Source organism: Hibiscus syriacus, unplaced genomic scaffold (genome assembly GCF_006381635.1).
Source record: "Hibiscus syriacus cultivar Baekdansim isolate YM2019G1 unplaced genomic scaffold, ASM638163v2 tig00002880_pilon, whole genome shotgun sequence".
NCBI classification, from domain to species: domain Eukaryota; kingdom Viridiplantae; phylum Streptophyta; class Magnoliopsida; order Malvales; family Malvaceae; genus Hibiscus; species Hibiscus syriacus.
Window position 1 is genome coordinate 677,295 of NW_024061952.1, and position 21,607 is coordinate 698,901.

Consider the following 21,607-nt stretch of genomic DNA (forward strand, 5'->3'; position numbering starts at 1 on the left):
TTTTGTTTCATTTTAGTACATCGCCATTAAAAACTTAACATCACTACGTTTTATGGGTAAACTACATCATTCATCCCTCGACTATCTTGTCACTCCTATTTTGGTACTAAAGTTTAAAATTTTTTATTTAATGACTCAACTTTCAAATTACTCTTATTTTAATCACTCTAATTTATTTTATTAATAATTTTTTTGTGACATGACATTTTATTATGATTTTATTAATATATAATTAAAATAAAAAATAAATTTGAAAGTTAGAGTGATTAAATTATGAGTAATTTGAAGTTAAGTAATTAAATTAAAAAATCAAATTTTAGTTACCAAAATAGGAGTGAAAAGATAGATGAGTGATGAATAATGCAATTTATGCATAAAAATGTGCCACGTACTTTTTAACGACGATATATTAAAACGAAACAAAAACTAAACGTCATGTAAGATTTTGAAAATAAAAATAAAAATTTAGGTATTAAAATGGACCAAAATTAATAATTTAATTTCTAGACAAGTAATTTACCTAAAAGTAAAATACTATATTGTATGAACAAATGAGACCCAAAAATCCCCATCCATATGGAACAAAACGACTTCGGTGATAAAAAGAATTATTATTATAATTTAAGGTTTTAAATTCGAACCCACAAATATTATATTAAATAATTAAGAAGTATCATTATTAACTATTTAGCCCGTATCAATAAAAGAATATTGAACAAAGATACAGGCTCGATGTTTATATAATAAAAAAGAAACGCAGGGTCGCTGTAATTATAATAGACCCCTAAGAACCCACAACAACCACTGTGGTCGGAGGGAGGTTACTGCGATCGCCTCTGCTCTGCTTGTATGGCCAGGAGAGTCAGAATGAAGTTAAAAAAAAGGTTGCACCGGCTGTTTGCGCAAATCTAGGCTTATGGGGAAAGTAAAGTGAAAGCTAAGAGCCCAAAGCTATCCCCTGGACCCCCCATGTTGTACCAACAAACAACATTTCCCTTATTTCTTTGCCCGAAATTAAGTTGAGGCAGGCAGAGCTCTCAGAATGGTCAGTCAGTGGATGTATATCTACACGCAAGCATCTTATTCTTCTTCATTGAATCATATGGAGGAGGCTTTGCCAATGAAAAGAGAAGAAACAAAACAAAAACGTACACACACCAAGCCCACATGTTTCTCCTTTCTTTTGTTATTATTATTTTTGGGAAGTAGTGTTCGAAAGAATTCACAGATTGTTTTCTCTCGCTCTCTGTGCTTGTGTTTTTGAATGATGACAGGCCTCTGGTGGAGACAAGCAAAGGGACTTTACTTCAAGAAGAGAGGTGAAATATGCAGACCCGAAGCAAGACTGAACTTTTTCCATCAAGCATGGAACCCCATTTTCTTCTTCAACTTATGGTGATATTGGCGGGACATGGCTCAATCTTTTTGTTGTTCATTACGATATACGAACTATCTTTGTTCTGTTTCCATGTATGTTGCTTCAAACGTCGGTTGTGTTGAATCAATTGCTTGAAATTTAGCAACAAAACGGGCCAACTTGGAACCCAACAATACTTATTGAAAATCGTCGGGAATAGGTATAGAAGACGGGTATAATTTCATAGATTTTATATCGAACCCATTTCAATTGAGGCGGAGATGGCTATAAGTTTAGTGAGAAGTAGATGGGGGTGTCAATGTAAAAAGTTCTACTCGTCGTGTTTAATGAGTAGATGATGGGTTTGAGATATAGCCCGTTTTGAATCCATACGTTTCGCATCCATACGTTCCACATCCATATGTCCCACATCCGTCCACCCACAAACTACCTACCATATAATTTTGAGACTATTATGAATTTAAGTATAATCTCAAACTATTATGTAAATCTTAAGATTTTATGGGACATTGTAATTTAATCAATTATTCAACTTATGTAGTATGTGTGGATGTTGTTAAGAAGATATGAACGGGTACAAGCAAATACAGAATGGGTGATGAATATTTAATAGAATAATGAGTGTGAGAATGAATTTTAAAATATACTCACGTGAACTAATGTGAATTTATAAAATTTACTAGTCGTAGATGATGGATAAATAGTATACACAAAAATATAAAATGAGTATAAAGACGAGGGAAAGAGTATTCGTATCAGTATCGTTCGTTTATCATCCCAGGAAATATGTAAATTGAGATAAATGGAGACTTAATGTTGACGTTATTGTATTTGTATTATTGTAAGAATTTTACTTCAAATATCACTTGTGGTTATACCAAAAGCATATTTTACTCAAATAGTGTTTTATAAACACCTATTAAGTGGAGTGACAAAAATTTTAATGTATTAGAGCAAGGATTCAGGTGCAAGATCCGTAGGTAAAGAAAAACAAAGTTAAGAGCATTTTCTTCATTTAAGGGTTTGATTTGATTTGATTCGATTCGGAATATAAATGAAGTCTAATGCGATTTATCAAAGGGTTTAAGACTAAAAAATTATTAAGAAAATTATGTAATAGTTAAATTTAATCAATTAAATTTTAGTTTAGTTGACATCGTTGTTATTATGTTATACAATGACATGAATTCGGACTCATGGGTACGAAGTGTTCTTGGTAATTTAGTCACTAATATATATTAGCTCAAACAAAATTAAAAAAAATATTCTCATATTTAATTTATAAGAATAAGTGTTGAGTATAGCAAGTAGGCACATTGAACTCCCAATGAGAGAACTTAAATTTAAATATAAGATATGATATTGATAAAAGAATAGCTGCAAATCTCGGATATGGATCATAACGTGTGTACGAAATCGAAGTTATAGATATAATTCGTGTTTTTTAATTTGATTACTTGAAGTTATTGTAATTTAGTCATATTATTTTTATTATTATTTGGGATTAAGATTAAAATTTAAAATTTAAAAAATCATAGTATATAAATTAATGGCATGATTTGACATTTATGTTTAGGCTTAATATATATAAACTCTAAATTTGGTATTTTTTCTCAACTTGGTACATGAACATTTTTTAAACCACTTTTATACTTGAACTTGAGGAAAATTATCATATTGGTATATATGTCGATGTGGTATTTCAATAACTAATTAGATATTAATGTGACATTGAATATTTCAGCGTTTTTCGATATAGCACATATATCCTATATATTTCCCTGTCATACATCATTCAGACTATTTTTCTGATCTAAAACCCTTTGCAGTAAGACGCGCCCCTGCAGTGCTTTTTATGGTGATCTGGCGTCATGTGGAGTAAGGCGTGCCCCCTGCAGCGCGCCTTATGCTAACATGGACACACATGTCTAAAGCGTGACCCTGGGACGCGCCTTACGCCACGTGGGGCCATAGCGCGGGGCAGGGACGCGCTTTTCAATTATCACATGCTCAATTATCATACATGCATAATGCAAGGCACGGTGCAGGGACCGCACCTTGCATAATTTACCCGAACTTCTCGGTTTTAAAGCATCCTCTCTCGACTATAAATAGCCCTCTCCCTGTAAACTCTCTCACAATTCCCTCTCAACCGAGAAATTAATACAACAATCCTTTCAACCAGTAAATAATACCCGACAATCCTCTTATATTTGATTCAAAAGTTCGTTCGATCTTTCGTTATAAGGTAATTTTTTTATAATATATTTTTTATTATACTTATTGTTTTTTATGATTATTTGAAAAATATTATACTAATTGTTTTCAATTAATTTCTGTGCCAGTTCAAGGGGAAAGCGGGAGTATACGTTGAAATATTTTTGCGGTACAAGTAATAATATAAAATTATATTATTTAAATTATTTACGTTTATGTGTAAAAATTATTATGTTATATTTTCGTTCATATATTATTTATTTAAGCAGGTTTGTTTCAGTTGTATTTTTGCAGATATAATATTGTCGTACTTTTAAACTCTAAGAATGACGCGACTTTCAGCAATTGTTTATTATGATGGAGAAATTCGAGAAGATGAAACTGACGTTGTTTTCGTATCAAATGAGCGTGTTTAAATATCATTCAAGAGAAACATAACTCTTGATGAGCTGGTAACGAAGATTTCGAGGAAGATTCATGTTGGAAGTAGTAGAAGAATGTCGTCGTTGTAATACAGATTTCCAACATCATTGTTGCTATTAACTTATACAGCGTTCGAACTATCGAACAATGATGATTGATTCTCAAAGTAATTATTCAGACGCCGATATTGAGTTGTATGCAAAGTTTGTTCAAGTGCGTGCTGTTCGAGGTCAGTCATTAAGCTCCCACTATGGGCTGGCTGAACAAGTTGATAGCTCGACTATAGTAATGTGCAACGATTTTAATGCCATAATAGGAAATACGCATCATGGTGTCGTCACATCAACTTCAATGGGGAGACATTCATCCGCAAATCCTTACGATATGTACTGAGGTGGGTCCACGAACAATCTGTATGGCAACATCGCGTCCAGTTCAAGGGGAAGGCATTCATATGCAAATTTCTTTGACCTTAATATGGAGATATCATCGACGTAACAATCTGTGTAGTTTCCATTTGACACGTGACTTCAAGCTCCAGGGGAGGCATTCAACTGTGAGCTTTTTCGATCTCAATGTCGATATGCCTATAGTTCAAGGGGAAGACGTGCAAGTAGTAGGTTCTTCGACCTAAATGTGGAGAGCATGGAGGAACCATCATCTCCACCAGAAGAACCGCTTCGTGAGCCTGGTGCGGATGGTGCTGAGACTAGACTATTTATTCACCCAAAATCACCGCAATTCAACTCCGGTGATGAAGTAGATGAAGTTCCCTCAAATGTGGCACATGCTGAACCTCCAGCACACATGTATAAAGCTGATTATGGTGCAATGTACGAGCCAGAATTTGCGGATATACCTCATCTCGGTAACTATGGATATTACTCATCAATAAATAATGGTGAGTTATCTTTAGGCATGGATTTTTTAAGCAAAGAAGAAGCGATGATAGCTATAAAAAATTACAATATTCGTAATTATGTTCAATCGAGAGTCGACTGGTCCACAACAGAAAAATATGTATGCTACTATGCCCGACGCGAAAATGGATGCAATTGGATGGTTCGCGTATCGAAGAGAAAGAGGAAAAACAACAGATGGGAACTAACAGTATACAACGGTCCTCACACATGTTGTGCTGGAGGGGTCAACCAATATCATCCCAACTTAGACTCTAAAGTGATATGCCAAACCATCATGCCTATGGTAAAAGCAAGCTCTTATATAGTTGTTACTGTGTTGATTTTAGTTACACAATCGTAGTATGGGTACACTGTCTCCTATAAAAAAGCTTGATTGGCAAAACAAAATGCCATTGTTAAACTTCATGGCGAATGAGATGCATCTTACAATGAACTTCCAGACTGGTTTAGGCTGGTGCGGAGGTTGAATCATGGGACAATTGTGGTCTTCGAAACCACCTATGCATACCATAATGATCGAGTTCTTCGCGATCGATGTCAAGTCTACCGGGTTTTTTTGACTTACCCACAATGCTGTCAAATATTGTAAGCCTGTGGTCCAGATCGACGGGATTTTCTTGTATGGAAAATACAAGCAAGTTTTATTATTGGCAGTTGTCCAAAATGGTAATCGCAACATTCTTCTAGTTACTTTTGCTCTTGTTGAAGGAGAAGATACATATTCTTGGGCTTTTTTCCTTCGAAACTTACGTGCACATGTTATCACGAGGGAAAAAATCTGTGTCATTTCAAATCGCAGAGCTGGGATCAAAGAAGCAATTGAGTCTTTGGGTCCAATATGGCAACCACCCTTTGTCCAACATAGGTATTGTCTCCAACACATTGTTGCAAACTACCATGGAAGGTACAAGAAGAATGATGAGTGTCAATTAATTGTGCGCATGGGTAAGTGAAACTGATGTAGTTTGTTTTCTTTCGATCATTTTAATTTTGCAAAGAAAGCAAGTTAGTAAGTTATACATTTTTTGATCAGGTTACGAACTACTTCCTCAAACATTTGAATCAATACTTCAAGTTTTGCGGGCGAAAAACGAGAAAGGATACGATTACATCAGCTCATCGATAAAGAAATGTGGACGAACGCATATGATGATGGATATCGATATGGACACATGACGACCAACTTGGCTGAGGCAATCAATTCAACCTTAAAGGGTGCACGTCACTTACCTATAGCATCTTTGGTAAAAACTACATATTTTCTTTTGGGGGTATTTTTTGCGAAGCTCGGGGGACAAGCTAAAACTGGATGTAAGGCGGTCATGTCTATCACCCTAGATTAGTTGCAGATCTACAAAAAAAATTGCATCAAATGGAATGTCTGTAACAAGCTTCTCTAGAATACATGAAATGTTTCGTGTCACAGAGTTGTCACGGCCTCTTCAAGGGATTGAAGCTGTGTCGTTAAGAGTAAATCTACGGGACAGAACGTGCGACTGCGGGTTTTTTCAAGCTCTGAAGTATTCATGCTCTCATGTGATAGCAGCTTGCTCGCATACACATCAAGACTATAACTGTTTTGTGGATCCCGTTTACTATTATCTGAAGTTTTTAAGGTATACGAATTTGAGTTCCCCCTATAGGTAATGACAAAGACCCTGATGAGGTTCAAGATTAACTTCCAATTGTACCAAATCCAACTTTATTGAGGGAACGTGGTCATCCAAAATCCAATCGAATTCATTGTGATATGGATATTCGAGAAATGTCTAGACAATATAGAAGATGTGGGCAATGTAGAAACCCAGGACACACTAGAAAAACATGTCCACTTCTACTGTCATCAAGTAACAATTGATGAAGAACTGATGTAGTTGTTTATCAAATAAGAATTCTTGTACTTTAATTTGCATTTACTTCAAGTTAATGTCATTCGATAACCGCTGATGAAGATTAAAAAAACGATACAAGAATATGAGATTGGACGTTGGCGTTATATGTGATTATAATAAAAGAGATAATAAGTGACAAATTGAAGAAAGTTATCGAACACAATTATTAAATTTGATAAAACTAATAACGATTTGGTATATGAATATAATTTTAAATACAACAAACGTACAATAAGTATTAATGGTAAATGATAAAAAAAATTACAATAACTGATATTAAATGGTAATAAACAAAATTAACCAAAATACATTAACAAAAAGTCCAACAAATTTAACCAAATAAATTAAAATAAATCCAACCAAATTAATGAAATAAAGTAAGTATTAAATGATAAATAATAAAAAAATTGCAATAAAAAAGTCCAATAAACAACTAAATACAAATATAATAAAAAAATAAAATCTATCGATGCTTGCGACGCGAATGTGTTCTGCAGGGCAGTGGTTGTCGGTCTCGAGGAGGATTTTTTGTATCACTGGTTGTGACTAACTCATAAAACCCATACATCGCTGAGTGTGAAAACTGCATAGGATGTGTCTGTGCTGCGCCATGGGTGATGAGGTTGAACCAGCTAAAATGTGGGCATATGAACCCCAAGTCAGATCTGCAAACATAGACTCATAATATCCTCCAAAAAGGGTCATAAAACCAGGTGACGGTGACGGCGGCGACATCGGGTAAGGAATGATTGTGATGGCATCACATATGGTTGTGGTATGTAAGTCGTTGTAGATGGTGGCTGCTGTGAAGGTCTTGCTGGTGCTGAGGATGAACCGGAAACACCTGCTCTCCGTCCACGAGTCGGGGGACAATGGTACTGTGTCAGTGAACGTCTCTATCGACGTCGCTGAAAGGTCCGCCCTCGTGCATCCTTGGAAAGCAGAAACGGTTTCCCGTTACTGTTGAACCACTCATAATAACCGTCAGCAACTATCAAGAGGTCAGTAAAAATGAGCTCTCTACGAGGAAGGCGCCGATGTCGATCCTCCCACAACACAACCCACTCATGATGCTCACCAGCTAATCTGTATCGGTATTGTCGCATCTATTGTGCTATGCAACTCGTCATATTGCGAGGTGCTTCCGGAATTGGTTGAAAAAAAACCAAATTGTCGGAGCACGCGATCAGTGGAGTGCCACTCGAAGATCGCATAACAGATCAAAGGGACTATCGCCATCCAAACATCTGATGGGCCCCTCAACTCAGGTGGGATCACCATCCTCGCATCATCATTAGAATATGACACCCATTCAAACTAAAACAAATATATATAATTTTTATCAAAATAATAATCTAATTATATAACTAAATTAAAATCGATTTTTAAACATTAAAATGCATACATGTGTGCCAGCCTTCTGATCGATTACCACCCTAATTTTTCTAAATCATCAGTAGCTCCTAATGATTTTTCCTATCAGTAAACCAGCTATTCAAGAAAAAAAAAATTTATACACTGCATAAAATGATTAATATACAAAATCAGTTTTATAATTACCTCAATAGTAGCGGAAATACGAATAGATTCTTGACAACAAGACATAAAAGGACAATCGATACCATGCCCAAGACTGCAGCAAGACTGCAGCAGGAAACATCCATCGATAGCATTTTTCCTGTAGTCAGTAGCTCAACACATCTCCCTGTACAGGAAAGCCAAAACTGCCGAGCCCCAACTGAGTGATCCGGCCAGATGAAAGTCGTCAAGATATTGCAACCACATACAGAACTTGATTGCGCGATTTGTCTGGCATCAGCAACCCTCCTATCAGCCGCAGTATGCATGGACGTGCATACATTTTAACTTCATCATCAAGGCGTCCTCACTCAACTCCCGAAAATTAGCATCTAACCAATTTAACGGTATCCGACCACGGTTAAATCTTTTCGGGACACGTCCTAGATACTCCCAGCACAAGGCAGTCCATGAACCATGCGCCATCCCTGATATCACATCTCCATCCACCGGAAGCCCATGTGCATAGAAACATCCTCAAGTGTAATAGCGCACTCTCCGCACGGAAGATGGAATGTGTGGGTCTCGACTCCACCGCTCTACTAAGGCAGCAATAAGGTTTGGTTCTATCTTACAGTGACCCTCATATCTACCTATGTGACCGAATCCAGCCTCTACTAAATACGGCAAGACACGGCTAGTCTCACTAACTTAAGGTTCCTAATAAAAGGAATCTAATACAGGTCTCTCTCCTAAAATATTACAAAAATTAATTTTTAAACTAATAATCATGCATTAAATAAATAAATAAATTATAAATAATAATTTAATTTAAATTAAAACATTAAAATGTTACCGTATCAGCAAAATGTCTCGATATATGATTTCTATCCAAGCGAAGTAGATCACCTTCCATTTTATATCTGTAAAAAATTAATTAAATAAAATAGAAAAAAATTAAATACTTAAATAAATTAAAAACAAAATATTAAATATAATAAAATATATCTTAAACAGTTATAAGAGAATATAAGAGTATATGAGAGAAGTTGGGAGGATTTGATGTGATGAAAATGATTGATAATTAGGGTATTTATAGGGAGGGGGTGGGGGTGTGAATGGGGGTAGGTGGATAATTAAACCTAAGGTGCGTCGCAGGAGGCGCGCCTTTCTGACGCGTGTCAGATTTAATGGTAAAGAGCGTCACATCACTTGTATCCCAACTCAGCATAAAGTACTTCAGGGAGCGTGCCTTACCCATGTGACGTCAGATCAACGTAAAGCATGCTGTAGGGGGGCGCCTTACTACAAAAAGGTGTTAGATCGAAAAATAGTCTGAATGATGTCTAACAGAGAAATATATAGGGTATATGTGATTTTTTAGAAAAACGCCGAATACTTCTGGTGTCATACGTCACAACTCAATTAGTTGTTGAAATGACATGTTAGTACCAAGTACCGAATTTAAGAAAAATTTCCAGGTTTAGGTATCAAATTGGTAAAATGAAAGTTCAAGCACCAAGTTGAAAATTTTACCAAACACAGGGGTAGAAACATCAATTCCATGGGAATGAAATGGAAGAGTAAACGCACTCCAACAAAGATTTGATTTTGTTTTGTTTTAGAATTCATATGCAGGAGATACTCTAGGAGAAATATTAAAAATTTCTATTGCCAAACTCCATTGACAATGGGGCACACTTCTCTATAACCAAATCGATTGTGGTAGGTTTATAGGGTAAATTACACTGGATACCACTGAATTTTGGATATTATATTATTTATACTACTCAATTTTTAATTTTATCAATTATAACATTGAATTTTCATTTTCATTTCAATTATACCGATAATCGTTAAATCTTTAACAACCATATCAATACGATTTAATTTTGTAATGTGTCGACATAGACAGCCATCGACCACGTCATCATATCATTAGCGATTTAACGATTCAGTGGTAAAATTAAAATGATAACTATTGGATATGTATCCAATACTTATCAGGTTTTCACTTGATGATAACTAACCACATATAATTCACTTTGATGACACAACAAACGACGTTTAAATTAGACATATCTCTCTACAATAACCTTTTGAACAATGAAGATCGATCGAAAAATGAATACTTGCAATATTAACAATATGTTTCGACTATGGTTATGTCACAATGATCTCTTAGTACAATGTTCGACCAACAGGACAGAGCCACTATCATCACGAGAAATCGCAGCCACATTGTGGGTCAAGGAACATGCACATTAATTTTCAATTCATCAAGACTCGGTTTCCTCCACTGAATATGCATCAAGCCGGCTCTGGATGAGGATGGACGGCCTCTAACAATTAAGAAAGAATGTTGGAGAGTTGGACTTTCAGAGATGATAAACCAACCGATCAATAATCAGTGTTCATGAACAAAGATGTTGTGACGTACCAAATGAAGTATAAATATGCAAATCGATCAAATGTTATAACACCATCGTACTTTCCAACTACACGACGTAAGGAGATGGGAGATTCAGTTGATAAAACCCCATTTTGCTAGTATTGAGGCAGTCGAGAAATACCAATTGATATCGAGTTTCATTAAATTCTTTAACAAAAATTGGTACACCGTTTAATATTTTTTTTAATAAATATTTTTCTTTTTCTCTGTTTTAGGTTCCTTCTTCTTAGGGTGAACAAAGAAGCTTTGCAGGCATATTTCATGTCATATGTCACACCCATTAAAAGTAAAAAGAAATAATCTACGTGTATCATATAAACAGGGTAAATTACATATTTAGTATATAAATTATTAATTTTAGTATGTTTTAATACTTAAATTTTTATTTTTTTTAAATCATACCTAAAGTTTATTTTTTATTTTATTTTAGTACCTGCTATTAAAAACTTTGGTTTTGTTTTATTTTAGTATCCGTTCAAAATTTAATATTAAGCTTTGAAAATATTGAAAGATACTAAAACATACCAAAATTGATAGTTTAGGTACTAAACAGTAGTTAAGTTTTTAATGGCATATTAATAAAATGAAATTAAAATTAAACGTTAGATATAATTTTAAAAAGGGTAAATTACTCTGTTCCTCACTGAACTATACTCTCTCTCCTATTTACCTCACCCAACTTTCAATTTGCTCACTGAACTTTACAATCAAATCATTTTTCTCACTCGATCGTTTTCTCTTTAACAACTGATGATGTAGCATTTTATTATTTAATATAAAATAATTTAAAAAAAAACAAAAAAAACAAAAGGTGATCGGATTCCACCATCGACCACAGTTGAGTGCCGTAGATGGTGGTCATTCAGTCCTAAAATAGGATGGGTTGATTCGCCTTGATACTTTGAGTTTGAATCCAACCTCCATTTTGTCAGAACTTGCTTCGAAGTCCACAAATTTGATATTGAAAATGAGGAAACCGAAATGTTTCCGTCCAAATTCACGGGTTTTGGGATATGTTTCGGTGAAACAACCACCAGATTCAGACTCAATGGGTCGAGACGAACCGACTCATGAAATTTGGGACTGAACGAACACCATCTACTACGGTCGACGGTGGTCGGAATGAAAATGATATGGTGATCGGATGAGAGAAAATGAAGAAGAGAAGGAAAAATGGCAAATTACACAAGGAGTTACTGAACTTTACTCTCTCTCTCTTATTTTACTCACCGAAATGACGTTGTTTTTGAGTATATTTGAGCTTTTCAAAATGATGTCGTTTTGATGAATGTGCCATGTCATAACGACGTTAAATAGTTAATAGTAGATTGAGTAAAATGATTAAATCTGTAAAGTTTCCGTGAGCAAATTGATCAAATGTTAGGTGAGGAAAATAGGAGAAAGAGTAAAGTTTGATGAGGAATGGTGTAATTTAACCCTTTAAAAAAATAAAAATTTAAATACTAAAACAAATCAAAACTAATAGTTTAAGTATTAAATATATAATTTAGTGTATAAATAAACTAATGTAAAGAAAGTGTTAAAAAAGTAGGTTATAATGGTGAGCAGCTACGCTAAACATAGGCCGTGCCCAGAAACCCAAATTAACCTTTCTTTAAATTTTAAACAATATTTTCAGTGTAATATCAACCTATTTCAAGTGACACATCCATCTCCAATATCTGTTGCTTAAATTTATTTATCCTTCAATGTTACTTATGGTTGTAGAAGGAAAAATGATTAATATTAAAATAAGTGTTTAAATTATATTATTTTTTTAGTATGAGTTTAAATTATATTTTGATTCATTTTAGTGTTATAAATATTATCACTTAATGTGTCTCGACTTTAACGATCGTTATAAAAATTCGTTAAATGACACGTGTCATAATTTTAAAATTTAAAAAAAAATTTTTTCTTAAAAAAATCATTAAAAATTAAAAAAATGCAATTCGCGTGCATGCTCCACTCTCCTTCCCCTCCCCTGCTCGTGATTTCAATTTTTTATGATCAAATGGCCAAAGTTCAAACGATCGATTAAATGATTAAGGGGCCAACTATCACAATCGGATAAATGATCAATTATCATGATCGATCAAAGGAATTTAAGGGATTGAATATTTTGGATATTAGGGATTAGGAATTGAAATTTTGAGATTTGAAAATTTTGGATTTTAAGATGATACTAAGGGTTATGATCGGTCAATAGGTGGTCGGAGACGTATGGTTGATCGGTTGCCGATAGATAGGTGCCCAGAGATGATATGTGGTTTGAATAAAATGGTCTAAAATAAAAGACTTAAGGAGTTTGGGGTTTTTTATATTTTTTAAAAATAGAATTTTTTCAAAAGTAAAATATTTTTAAGTTTTTTTATAAAATAATTTTTAAAAAAAATATAATTTGATAATTTATTTTTGTTATTACATCAAACAAAAAAATAGAAAAATAAATAAAAATCAATTTTTTAAAAAAGAAAATAAATAAAGGGATGCATGTCAATGAGGTAGTGGAGTCCAGTGAATACAAATTTCACAATATACACGTCTCTCTAGTAGAAATAATAACGTTTTCAATAATTTTTTTATCGATTTTATTAAAATAATAATAATAAAATCAATAATATCTCTCCTTAACAATATATTAAAGATACCGAAACTTTCCACTCAATTTCTGCACACTCGTCCTGACACCAGTATCACCTACCTTATTTTCTTTTTCTATATCAGTTTTCTTTTTCTTTTTAATTTTTTACAGAAACAAAATGAAAATATATAGTCCTTTATTTTGGATAGGATAAATTATGTATTTAATATTTAAATTATTAGTTTTGATATATCTTAATATTTAAAAGCTTTTAAGTTTTATAAAATTATATTTAATGTTTAGTTTTTATTTTGTTTTAATACTCCGTAGTTAAAAGTTTAATGACACTGTATCTTTTATGGATAGATTATATCATTCATCCCTAAACTATTTTCTCACATCTATTTTGATACTAAAGTTTAAAATTTTTAATTTAACTACTCAACTTTCAAATTGCTCATATTTTAATCACTCTAATTTATTTTATTAATATTTTTGTGACGTGACATTTTTAATATTATTTTATTAATATATAACTAAAAATAAAAATAAATAAATTTGATAGTTAAAGTGATTAAATTAGGAGTAATTTGAAAGTTTAGTAATTAAATTAAAAAATTAAACTTTAGTGATCAAAATAGGAGTGAGAAGATAATTGAGTGATGAATGATGTAATTTACTCATATGCTACCATGCAAATCAGACATTAAGTTTTAACCGTGAGTACTAAAACAAAATAAAAACTAAATATTAGGTATATTTTTGAAAAATTTGAAACCTTAAGTATTAAAATAAACTAAAACTGACAGTTTAGTACGTGTAATTTACCCTTAAAAATATTGTTTCTTTCAAAAGGTGTGTTGGTAGATATTAATGTTTTTTAATATTTTCAATAAAGTGTACAATATTAATTTTTTCAGTAAAAAATAATATTTTAAGTACGTTTTATCAAACTTGGTAAAATATCTAATAATAATATTTTCAGTAGAAATAATAATTTTTTAAATAATTTTTTATTAAAAATATTAAAAAATAATAATATTTTTGATAATACATTTCATTAATAGTATATTATACTGTTCTCGTGAGACTTTCAGTATTTGTGGTCCGAGAAAGGAAGCATGGCAGTAGGGAGGGAAATAAAAAGAGACTGACAAGTTCGTTATTTATTTAGTGTTTCGTTTATTTTGGTTTTATGACCCAGAATTTAAAAACAAAGAAAATGTTGATTTTTCACTTGTTATTAAGTCATAAGAAAATGTGGTTTTATCTTCTCTTCGTCTTCTTCTTCATCATCCTTTCTTCTGCTACCGTTTCTTTGTCGTATGAGCCTCGTAACCATGAAGGTAAAGGAACACACGACGATCTTTTTTGTAACTCGCTTGTTTGTTTTTTTAAAGTAATTTTTGTTCTGGGGTTTGGTTTTTTTCTTATGTTTTTGTAGTGGAAGCGTTGATAAGTATAAGGAAGGAGCTGAACGATCCACATGGGGTGTTAAATAACTGGGATGAAGACTCTGTTGATCCTTGTAGCTGGGCTATGATCACTTGTTCTTCTGAAAATCTTGTTATTGGCCTGTTTGTTTCTCAACTCCATTGTGACTGCTTGTTTAATCATTTTTTAAAACATTGTACTGGTAAGCTTTATATTTCAGTTGTTTCATTATTTTAATGGTTATTTTTCCTTCTTTTGTTTCCAGGGGAGCTCCAAGTCAGTCTTTATCAGGAACTTTGTCAGGGACGATAGGAAACCTCACCAATCTTCTCCAAGTGTAAGAAGAAATTAAAATTTTGTTTTCTTTTGGCTCTGGATTAGCATTTTTATTTGATGTTGATAGGTTAGTTTTTTTAAGGTTGCTGCAAAACAACAACATATCTGGTAATATCCCACCCGAGCTTGGATCTCTTCAGAAACTGCAGACTTTCGATCTATCCAACAATCGGTTTTCCGGTGAAATTCCAGGGTCATTTGGACAGCTAAATAGTTTGCAATACCTGTAAGTTTTTTTCTCACTGGTTTTGTTTTCATGAGTTGAAAGAAAGAAAAACAGACTAGATTTCTAGGATGGGGTCCTGAATTGCAGTAACAATCTTGATGTAGATTCAATTCACATGGCTTTATATTTGCAAATTTTGTTTGTGATATGTTTGTTTTATTTATAGCTGTGATCATGGCATCTGAGAATACAATTTTGTTCTGTCTTGTAATGAGATTAGTAGGCTGAACAACAATAGCTTGTCTGGGCCGTTTCCTGCATCTTTAGCTAAAATCCCCCAACTTGCTTTCTTGTAAGTTTGAATTTCTTTGTTTTCGGCTTTTCTCGTCTTTTTTCTCTGAACTTTCGGCTCTGTGAATGCTGTTTCAATTTTCGAAATCTGATTAGTGGTGTTTCAGGGACTTCTCCTATAACAATCTCAGTGGACCTGTGCCCAAGTCCCCTGCCAGAACTTTCAAGTATGATTTGTTTGCTGCATGCACCTCTTTGATAAATTATTATGATCATTTAGTTTTGATTTTGCTATTGGTGCATGGATTGTAGTATTGTGGGAAATCCATTGATTTGTGGAAGCAGCTCTACCGAAGTTTGCTTGGGATCTGTGGATGCTGCTCCCCTTTCATTTTCCCTGGGTTCATCAAATGGTAACTCTCTTCAAACCTTTCTTTACTCTCCACGACTATTCCTCCTCTTCTTATTAATGAAATATATTGCTTTTTTGCTTCATGAATCAGGGGAACAAAAATCCAAGAGGTTAGCTATCGCACTCGGAATCAGCCTCAGTTTTGCCTCTCTTATGCTCCTCACATTTGCCCTACTGTGGCACAGAAAGAAACGGAAAAGGCTAACGATTCTGAATATTAGTGGTTGGTGACAATGACCGAATAAATGTCAACAGTTTTCTTTTATATGCTTGTTTAAAGTGATTTAATATCGTGACATGTATATTGCAGACAAACAGGAAGAGGGCATCATTAGCTTTGGTAACCTTAGAAACTTCACTTTCAGGGAACTCCAGCTTGCTACAGGCAACTTCAGCTCCAAGAACATACTAGGCACAGGAGGTTTTGGTAATGTCTACAAGGGGAAGTTAGGAGATGGGACTCTTGTGGCCGTGAAGCGGCTAAAAGACTTGACGGGAAGTTTTGGGGAGTCGCAGTTCATGACCGAGTTGGAGATGATCAGCTTGGCGGTGCATCGTAATCTGCTTCGTTTAGTTGGATATTGTGCTACTTCTAATGAGAGACTTCTCGTCTACCCGTACATGTCTAATGGAAGTGTGGCATCCAGGCTCAGAGGTTGGCCCTAGCTTTACTTTGCTGTAACTTCTCTCATTCAATTCTCATGCCGGACAAGTGGATTGCCTATTTTCTATGATGAATAACTGCACCACCACTGTATTGTTGCACTTTCAATGTCTACTGTTACCATGGACCACCATTGTTTGAAATGGGAAAAATATGGTCCAGTATGTGGATCCTGACCATGTTTAGAGTAATTATTCCATTTTTTCTTTTAAATTTATTTACTGTTCAAAATAATTTTCATTAAATGTTAGTCTAACTCTTGTAGACAGTCATTTTTGGGCTCATTTTTACAATCCACCTTTTACGTTTGGTCATTTCTTCCAATTATATATTGATATAATAAGCTATTACTGTATTTTCATTTCTTGATTGTAATTTATTGTTCCCCTAATGCAAATGGATTGGATTTTGGCAGGAAAACCGGGTCTAGACTGGAATACAAGGAAGAGGATTGCGATTGGAGCTGCGAGGGGAATTCTTTATCTACATGAGCAATGTGATCCAAAAATAATCCACAGAGATGTGAAGGCAGCTAATGTTCTTCTGGACGATTATTGCGAAGCTATTGTCGGTGACTTTGGCCTTGCGAAGCTCCTCGATCATGCTGATTCCCATGTCACAACAGCTGTCCGTGGCACTGTTGGGCACATTGCACCGGAGTACCTTTCAACTGGCCAGTCTTCAGAGAAAACTGATGTGTTTGGGTTTGGCATTCTCTTGATAGAGCTCATAACTGGAATGAGAGCTCTCGAGTTTGGAAAAACTGTTAGTCAGAAAGGAGCAATGCTCGAATGGGTTAGTTTACTCCAACAATAAAAACCTTAACTCTTGCTTTCTATTAGTATCAATTAGTCGATACCTTTGCATGAAAGTATCAGCTTAGAGCATAATATATATGAAGAGAGTTGATGGAGAAACATTGGTAATTTTTGGTGACAGGTGAAGAAAATACATCAAGAAAAGAAAGTGAAGTATTGGTGGACCGAGAGCTAGGGAACAACTATGACAGGATCGAAGTGGGGGAGATGCTCCATGTGGCTTTGCTTTCCACTCAGTACCTTCCGGCCCACCGTCCGAAAATGTCCGAAGTGGTCCGGATGCTCGAAGGCGATGGCCTTGCTGAGAAATGGGCGGCATCACATAATCATAGCAATCCCACTCTGATCCACTTTCCTAACAGCTTCGGTAACAAAAGTATGCCACCCCCTACCACTGTATCAAAACATGATGGAAAGAGTTATGATGATGAATCAGGCAACATGCTGGGAACAGGAATGGATGACGACGATGATGAACATTCTTTGGATTCCTATGCCATGGAACTCTCCGGTCCAAGGTAAAAAAGAGGTGAAAGTTAAAAATATAGAGTATGAATTCTTTACAAGTTACCCAAGTTTGGAAAGAAGAAAAAGGTGCAGTGGCAGGCTTATGTTTAAAAAACTTTGGTGTTAAGATCATATATGTTATGGGATTGTAATGTAAATATCCATCATACACTTTTATGTTGGTTTTTATCTTACTTTTGATCAATGAGTAAAATGGCAGTAGGTATGCATTGGGTATGGATTAAAGAGATAAGACCCAAGGGAGAAAACAGCATCAGATTCTCTGCTCCCAAGTGTGAAACAGTGACTCGAACACTGATTTTGACAGTTTTGACTTGACAAAAATGGAATATGTTATGTTATATTATGTTTTTATTTGGTGTTTGCAAGAAAAGGGAAAGGATAGTAAATGGTCTGTTGAGTCTGAGCGTGAGGTGGGGGATGCTTTTGCAGTGTCATGCATGCGCTTGTTGTTGGCTATTTGTCTCTTTCACTCGATTTGGTCCTTCAAAGTTGAATCCTTTGAGTTTGAAATGCCCCTCTCTTGTCTTGTTCTTTAGAGATGTAATGTCCTTCGCTGAGGGGCCTGGAGGTGACCGGAGAATATCGTCATCTTTTCATCATTTAACTTCTCATGCGGTCATTAAACCGAAATGCCATAAAAATTATAAAATGATTATAAAATTTCTTGATGGTCCATTAAATATAAAAAGCTGTTTTATTAAATTCTTCGATAAATTCTTCCTAAATGTATCAAATAATAATTTAAAATGATATTTAAATTGTTATACTAATCTACTAGGTAATGGGTTCCCAAGCTAATTGAAATTAGAACCTACATCAGATTTGGTGGGGAGTCAAGTTTAACGATGCGTTTCCCGCGAAGGATTTTCGAAATTCCTTCCACGGGGAGCAACGACTTTCATAATGGCCATTCACTCGTCAGCTTACCCAATCCTCTGCGCTTCATTCAATCAAGACAACAGGTAAGTTTTAACTTGGAATTCCTCTTTTTTTCCTGTTTAATCATATCAACATTATTTATCTATTTTGGTTTCAACTTCGCAGTGGTTTTGCAATAAGCACTAAAGACGGTTTCAAAATTATCGATTCAAGCACCGGAAGGCTCTGCTACGAACGAGGTGAGTTAATTCCGCAAATTTTATTTGTTTTCTTTTGCCTATTACTGATTTTCAACGAATTTGTTCCAACTTCGAAGCTTTTAGATCGAATAATTGATTTATTATTTGTCTTTTAAAATTTTGTTTGTATCGGCTGGAACTTTCATTATTGTTGAGATGCTGTATAGTTCAAGTCTTCTCGCCGTTGTTGGAGCTGGTGAAGAGGTGCTTCACGAATCACGATACTGTTTCCCCCCCCCTGATTTTTGAATTATAATTTAGCAGTCAACTGTACAGATGTCTATGAATTACTATTGCTGCAGCCATCTTTATCTCCACGTCGTCTCTGTTTGTTCAATACAACCACCAGTACTCCTCTTCCAGAAATGACTTTCCTAACTTCAATTCTTGCTGTTCGTTTGAATAGGAAAAGGTAAAAAGGGCTTTCAAGCTCCATAATGCTCTCATTTGGATATTTTACTGTATATTTTTCATCCTTTTTATATATGGATTTAAATAGTTTTGACTGGGTACAGATAGTTCATTTTAATCTGATAATATGTAAGCTTATGCCTAGATGTAATTCATGATAGTGACATCTGTAAGGAACTTTTCAATGTTTTGTAACTACCTATTTACAGTCCGAAGAAACATGGCAAGAATACACGAATGTCTCAAAATCTATTGTAGTATGAATTATTAATGTATAAAAAATTAGGGTAAATTACGTGTTTAAAAGTATCAGTTTTGTCCGTTTTAATACTTTAATTTTTAATTTTTTTTCAAAATCATATTTAAATTTTAGTTTTTATTTCATTTTAGTACACATGTTCAAAATTTAACGTTAATTTTTGAAAAAAATTGAAAGTGTAGGTACTAAAATGGACCAAAATTGATATTTTAGGTACTAAATAAGTTAAGTTTTTAACAGTTGGTACTAAAATGAAACAAAAACTAAATTTAAGTATAGTTTTAAAAAAATTGAAGGTTTAGGTACTAAAACAGATAAAAAATGATTGTTTAAGTACTAAATACATAGTTTACCCAAAAAATTATATAAATAAAAGACCATAAACATGACGTTGGCATGACAATACATGAACATGACATTGGCACAAATACATACTAAGCTTACACTAGTGCATTGGATATTATTATATCCTTTTTCTTAATGATGCTCAATTTGTCAAATTTCAGGCTTCTTGTGGTTTTGCAAGAGAAAAAACATAATTTTTTTTTCAATAATCACTTGAGCAAAATAAGAAAATATGGAGCGCGAGAGGGAGAAAACCGAACCTCTTTCAATTCGTCCAGGCATCTTGATAAGAATCGGGACCTTTCGGTTGATCGCGAGATCTGGTAGTTTATACGAATTTTTTCATATTTTTGCAAAAATTGGGTCGGATGCATGAGACACGAGTATGTTTATTTTTTCCTTCGAAATGCCATGAGGGTAGGATACATGTTGATTTCAGCTCACCCCAATTAGTTGTGTTAATACATGATCTTTATCTTTCTCCCCTCTTAAATTCATCTGTTCAAACTAGATCCTCTAAGTAGATCAATATTCTTTTTTATACCGAAACAATTGACAATGAACGCATACATCCTGCGAACGTAATTACTCGAATTCAAAATCTCTAAAAAATAATACTTACTTTTATCATTGAAATCAATCACCGAATTCATATCATAAGTATTATGAAGGAGATGATATAATATTTTTCTAGACATTTTGTGCAGCTAAACTAGGATTGTTTATGATAAAGGTAATAGCACTAGACCGTAAAACAGAGTACAAACGAGATTAGAAGTGTAAAAGAGTGAGAGAATTAACTGCATATTCCCATATGTAATGGGGTAAGGGGGATGTAGGATAGTTGGCTGCCCCAACGTCAGGTTGAGAGCAGCTTCCGTGGGAGACTCCAGTATTATGAATTGCCCACAGTGGGACACGATCCCACGACCACAAGGTTAAGAGCCTTGCGCTCTACCAACTGAGATGGACGGAGAAAATCACCCATAAATAGTGCTTTATGTTATTGCAAAACCATACTCCAATTTTGCATGATGCATTAATTATTCTTCTGTCTTGCACGTTGTAGAGGTGATTATCAAGCGAGTCGATCGCGAGTCTCTACTTGTGCTCGTTAAAAAATTTTATTGCTTGACTCGACTCGACTCATACTCGCTAAAAGAATTTGTTGATCAAATCGTTGCTCATTAAGCTTACCAAAAATTTTATTTTATTTTTTAACTGTAAGTAAAATCTACTAATATTATATAAAACTTATTATAAACATAAATTAATAAATTTAACCAAAAGAGTGAATGAAACAAATTTAAAGTCTAAACATCAAAATAACAATCCATAAATATATTAAAATAATTAGGGTTTAATTTTTTGATGTAGTAAAATAATAATGATTAATTAGTAATTTAATATATTTAATTATCTATTAGAAAATTCA

General features: G+C 34.1%; 1 protein-coding gene across 1 annotated transcript; it reads left to right on the forward strand.

Annotated features, from left to right (window-relative positions):
* The first annotated feature begins 14,630 nt into the window (after positions 1-14,630).
* LOC120161354 (probable LRR receptor-like serine/threonine-protein kinase At2g23950) lies at positions 14,631-18,034 on the forward strand. The gene is given in 12 exon segments (XM_039171631.1): positions 14,631-14,733; positions 14,832-14,964; positions 15,087-15,158; positions 15,240-15,383; positions 15,604-15,675; positions 15,782-15,841; positions 15,927-16,027; positions 16,118-16,249; positions 16,337-16,681; positions 17,106-17,485; positions 17,630-17,660; positions 17,663-18,034. Coding segments are annotated over 12 exon segments (1,926 nt in total). The 5' UTR covers positions 14,631-14,645; the 3' UTR covers positions 18,031-18,034.
* The last annotated feature ends 3,573 nt before the right edge of the window (positions 18,035-21,607 follow it).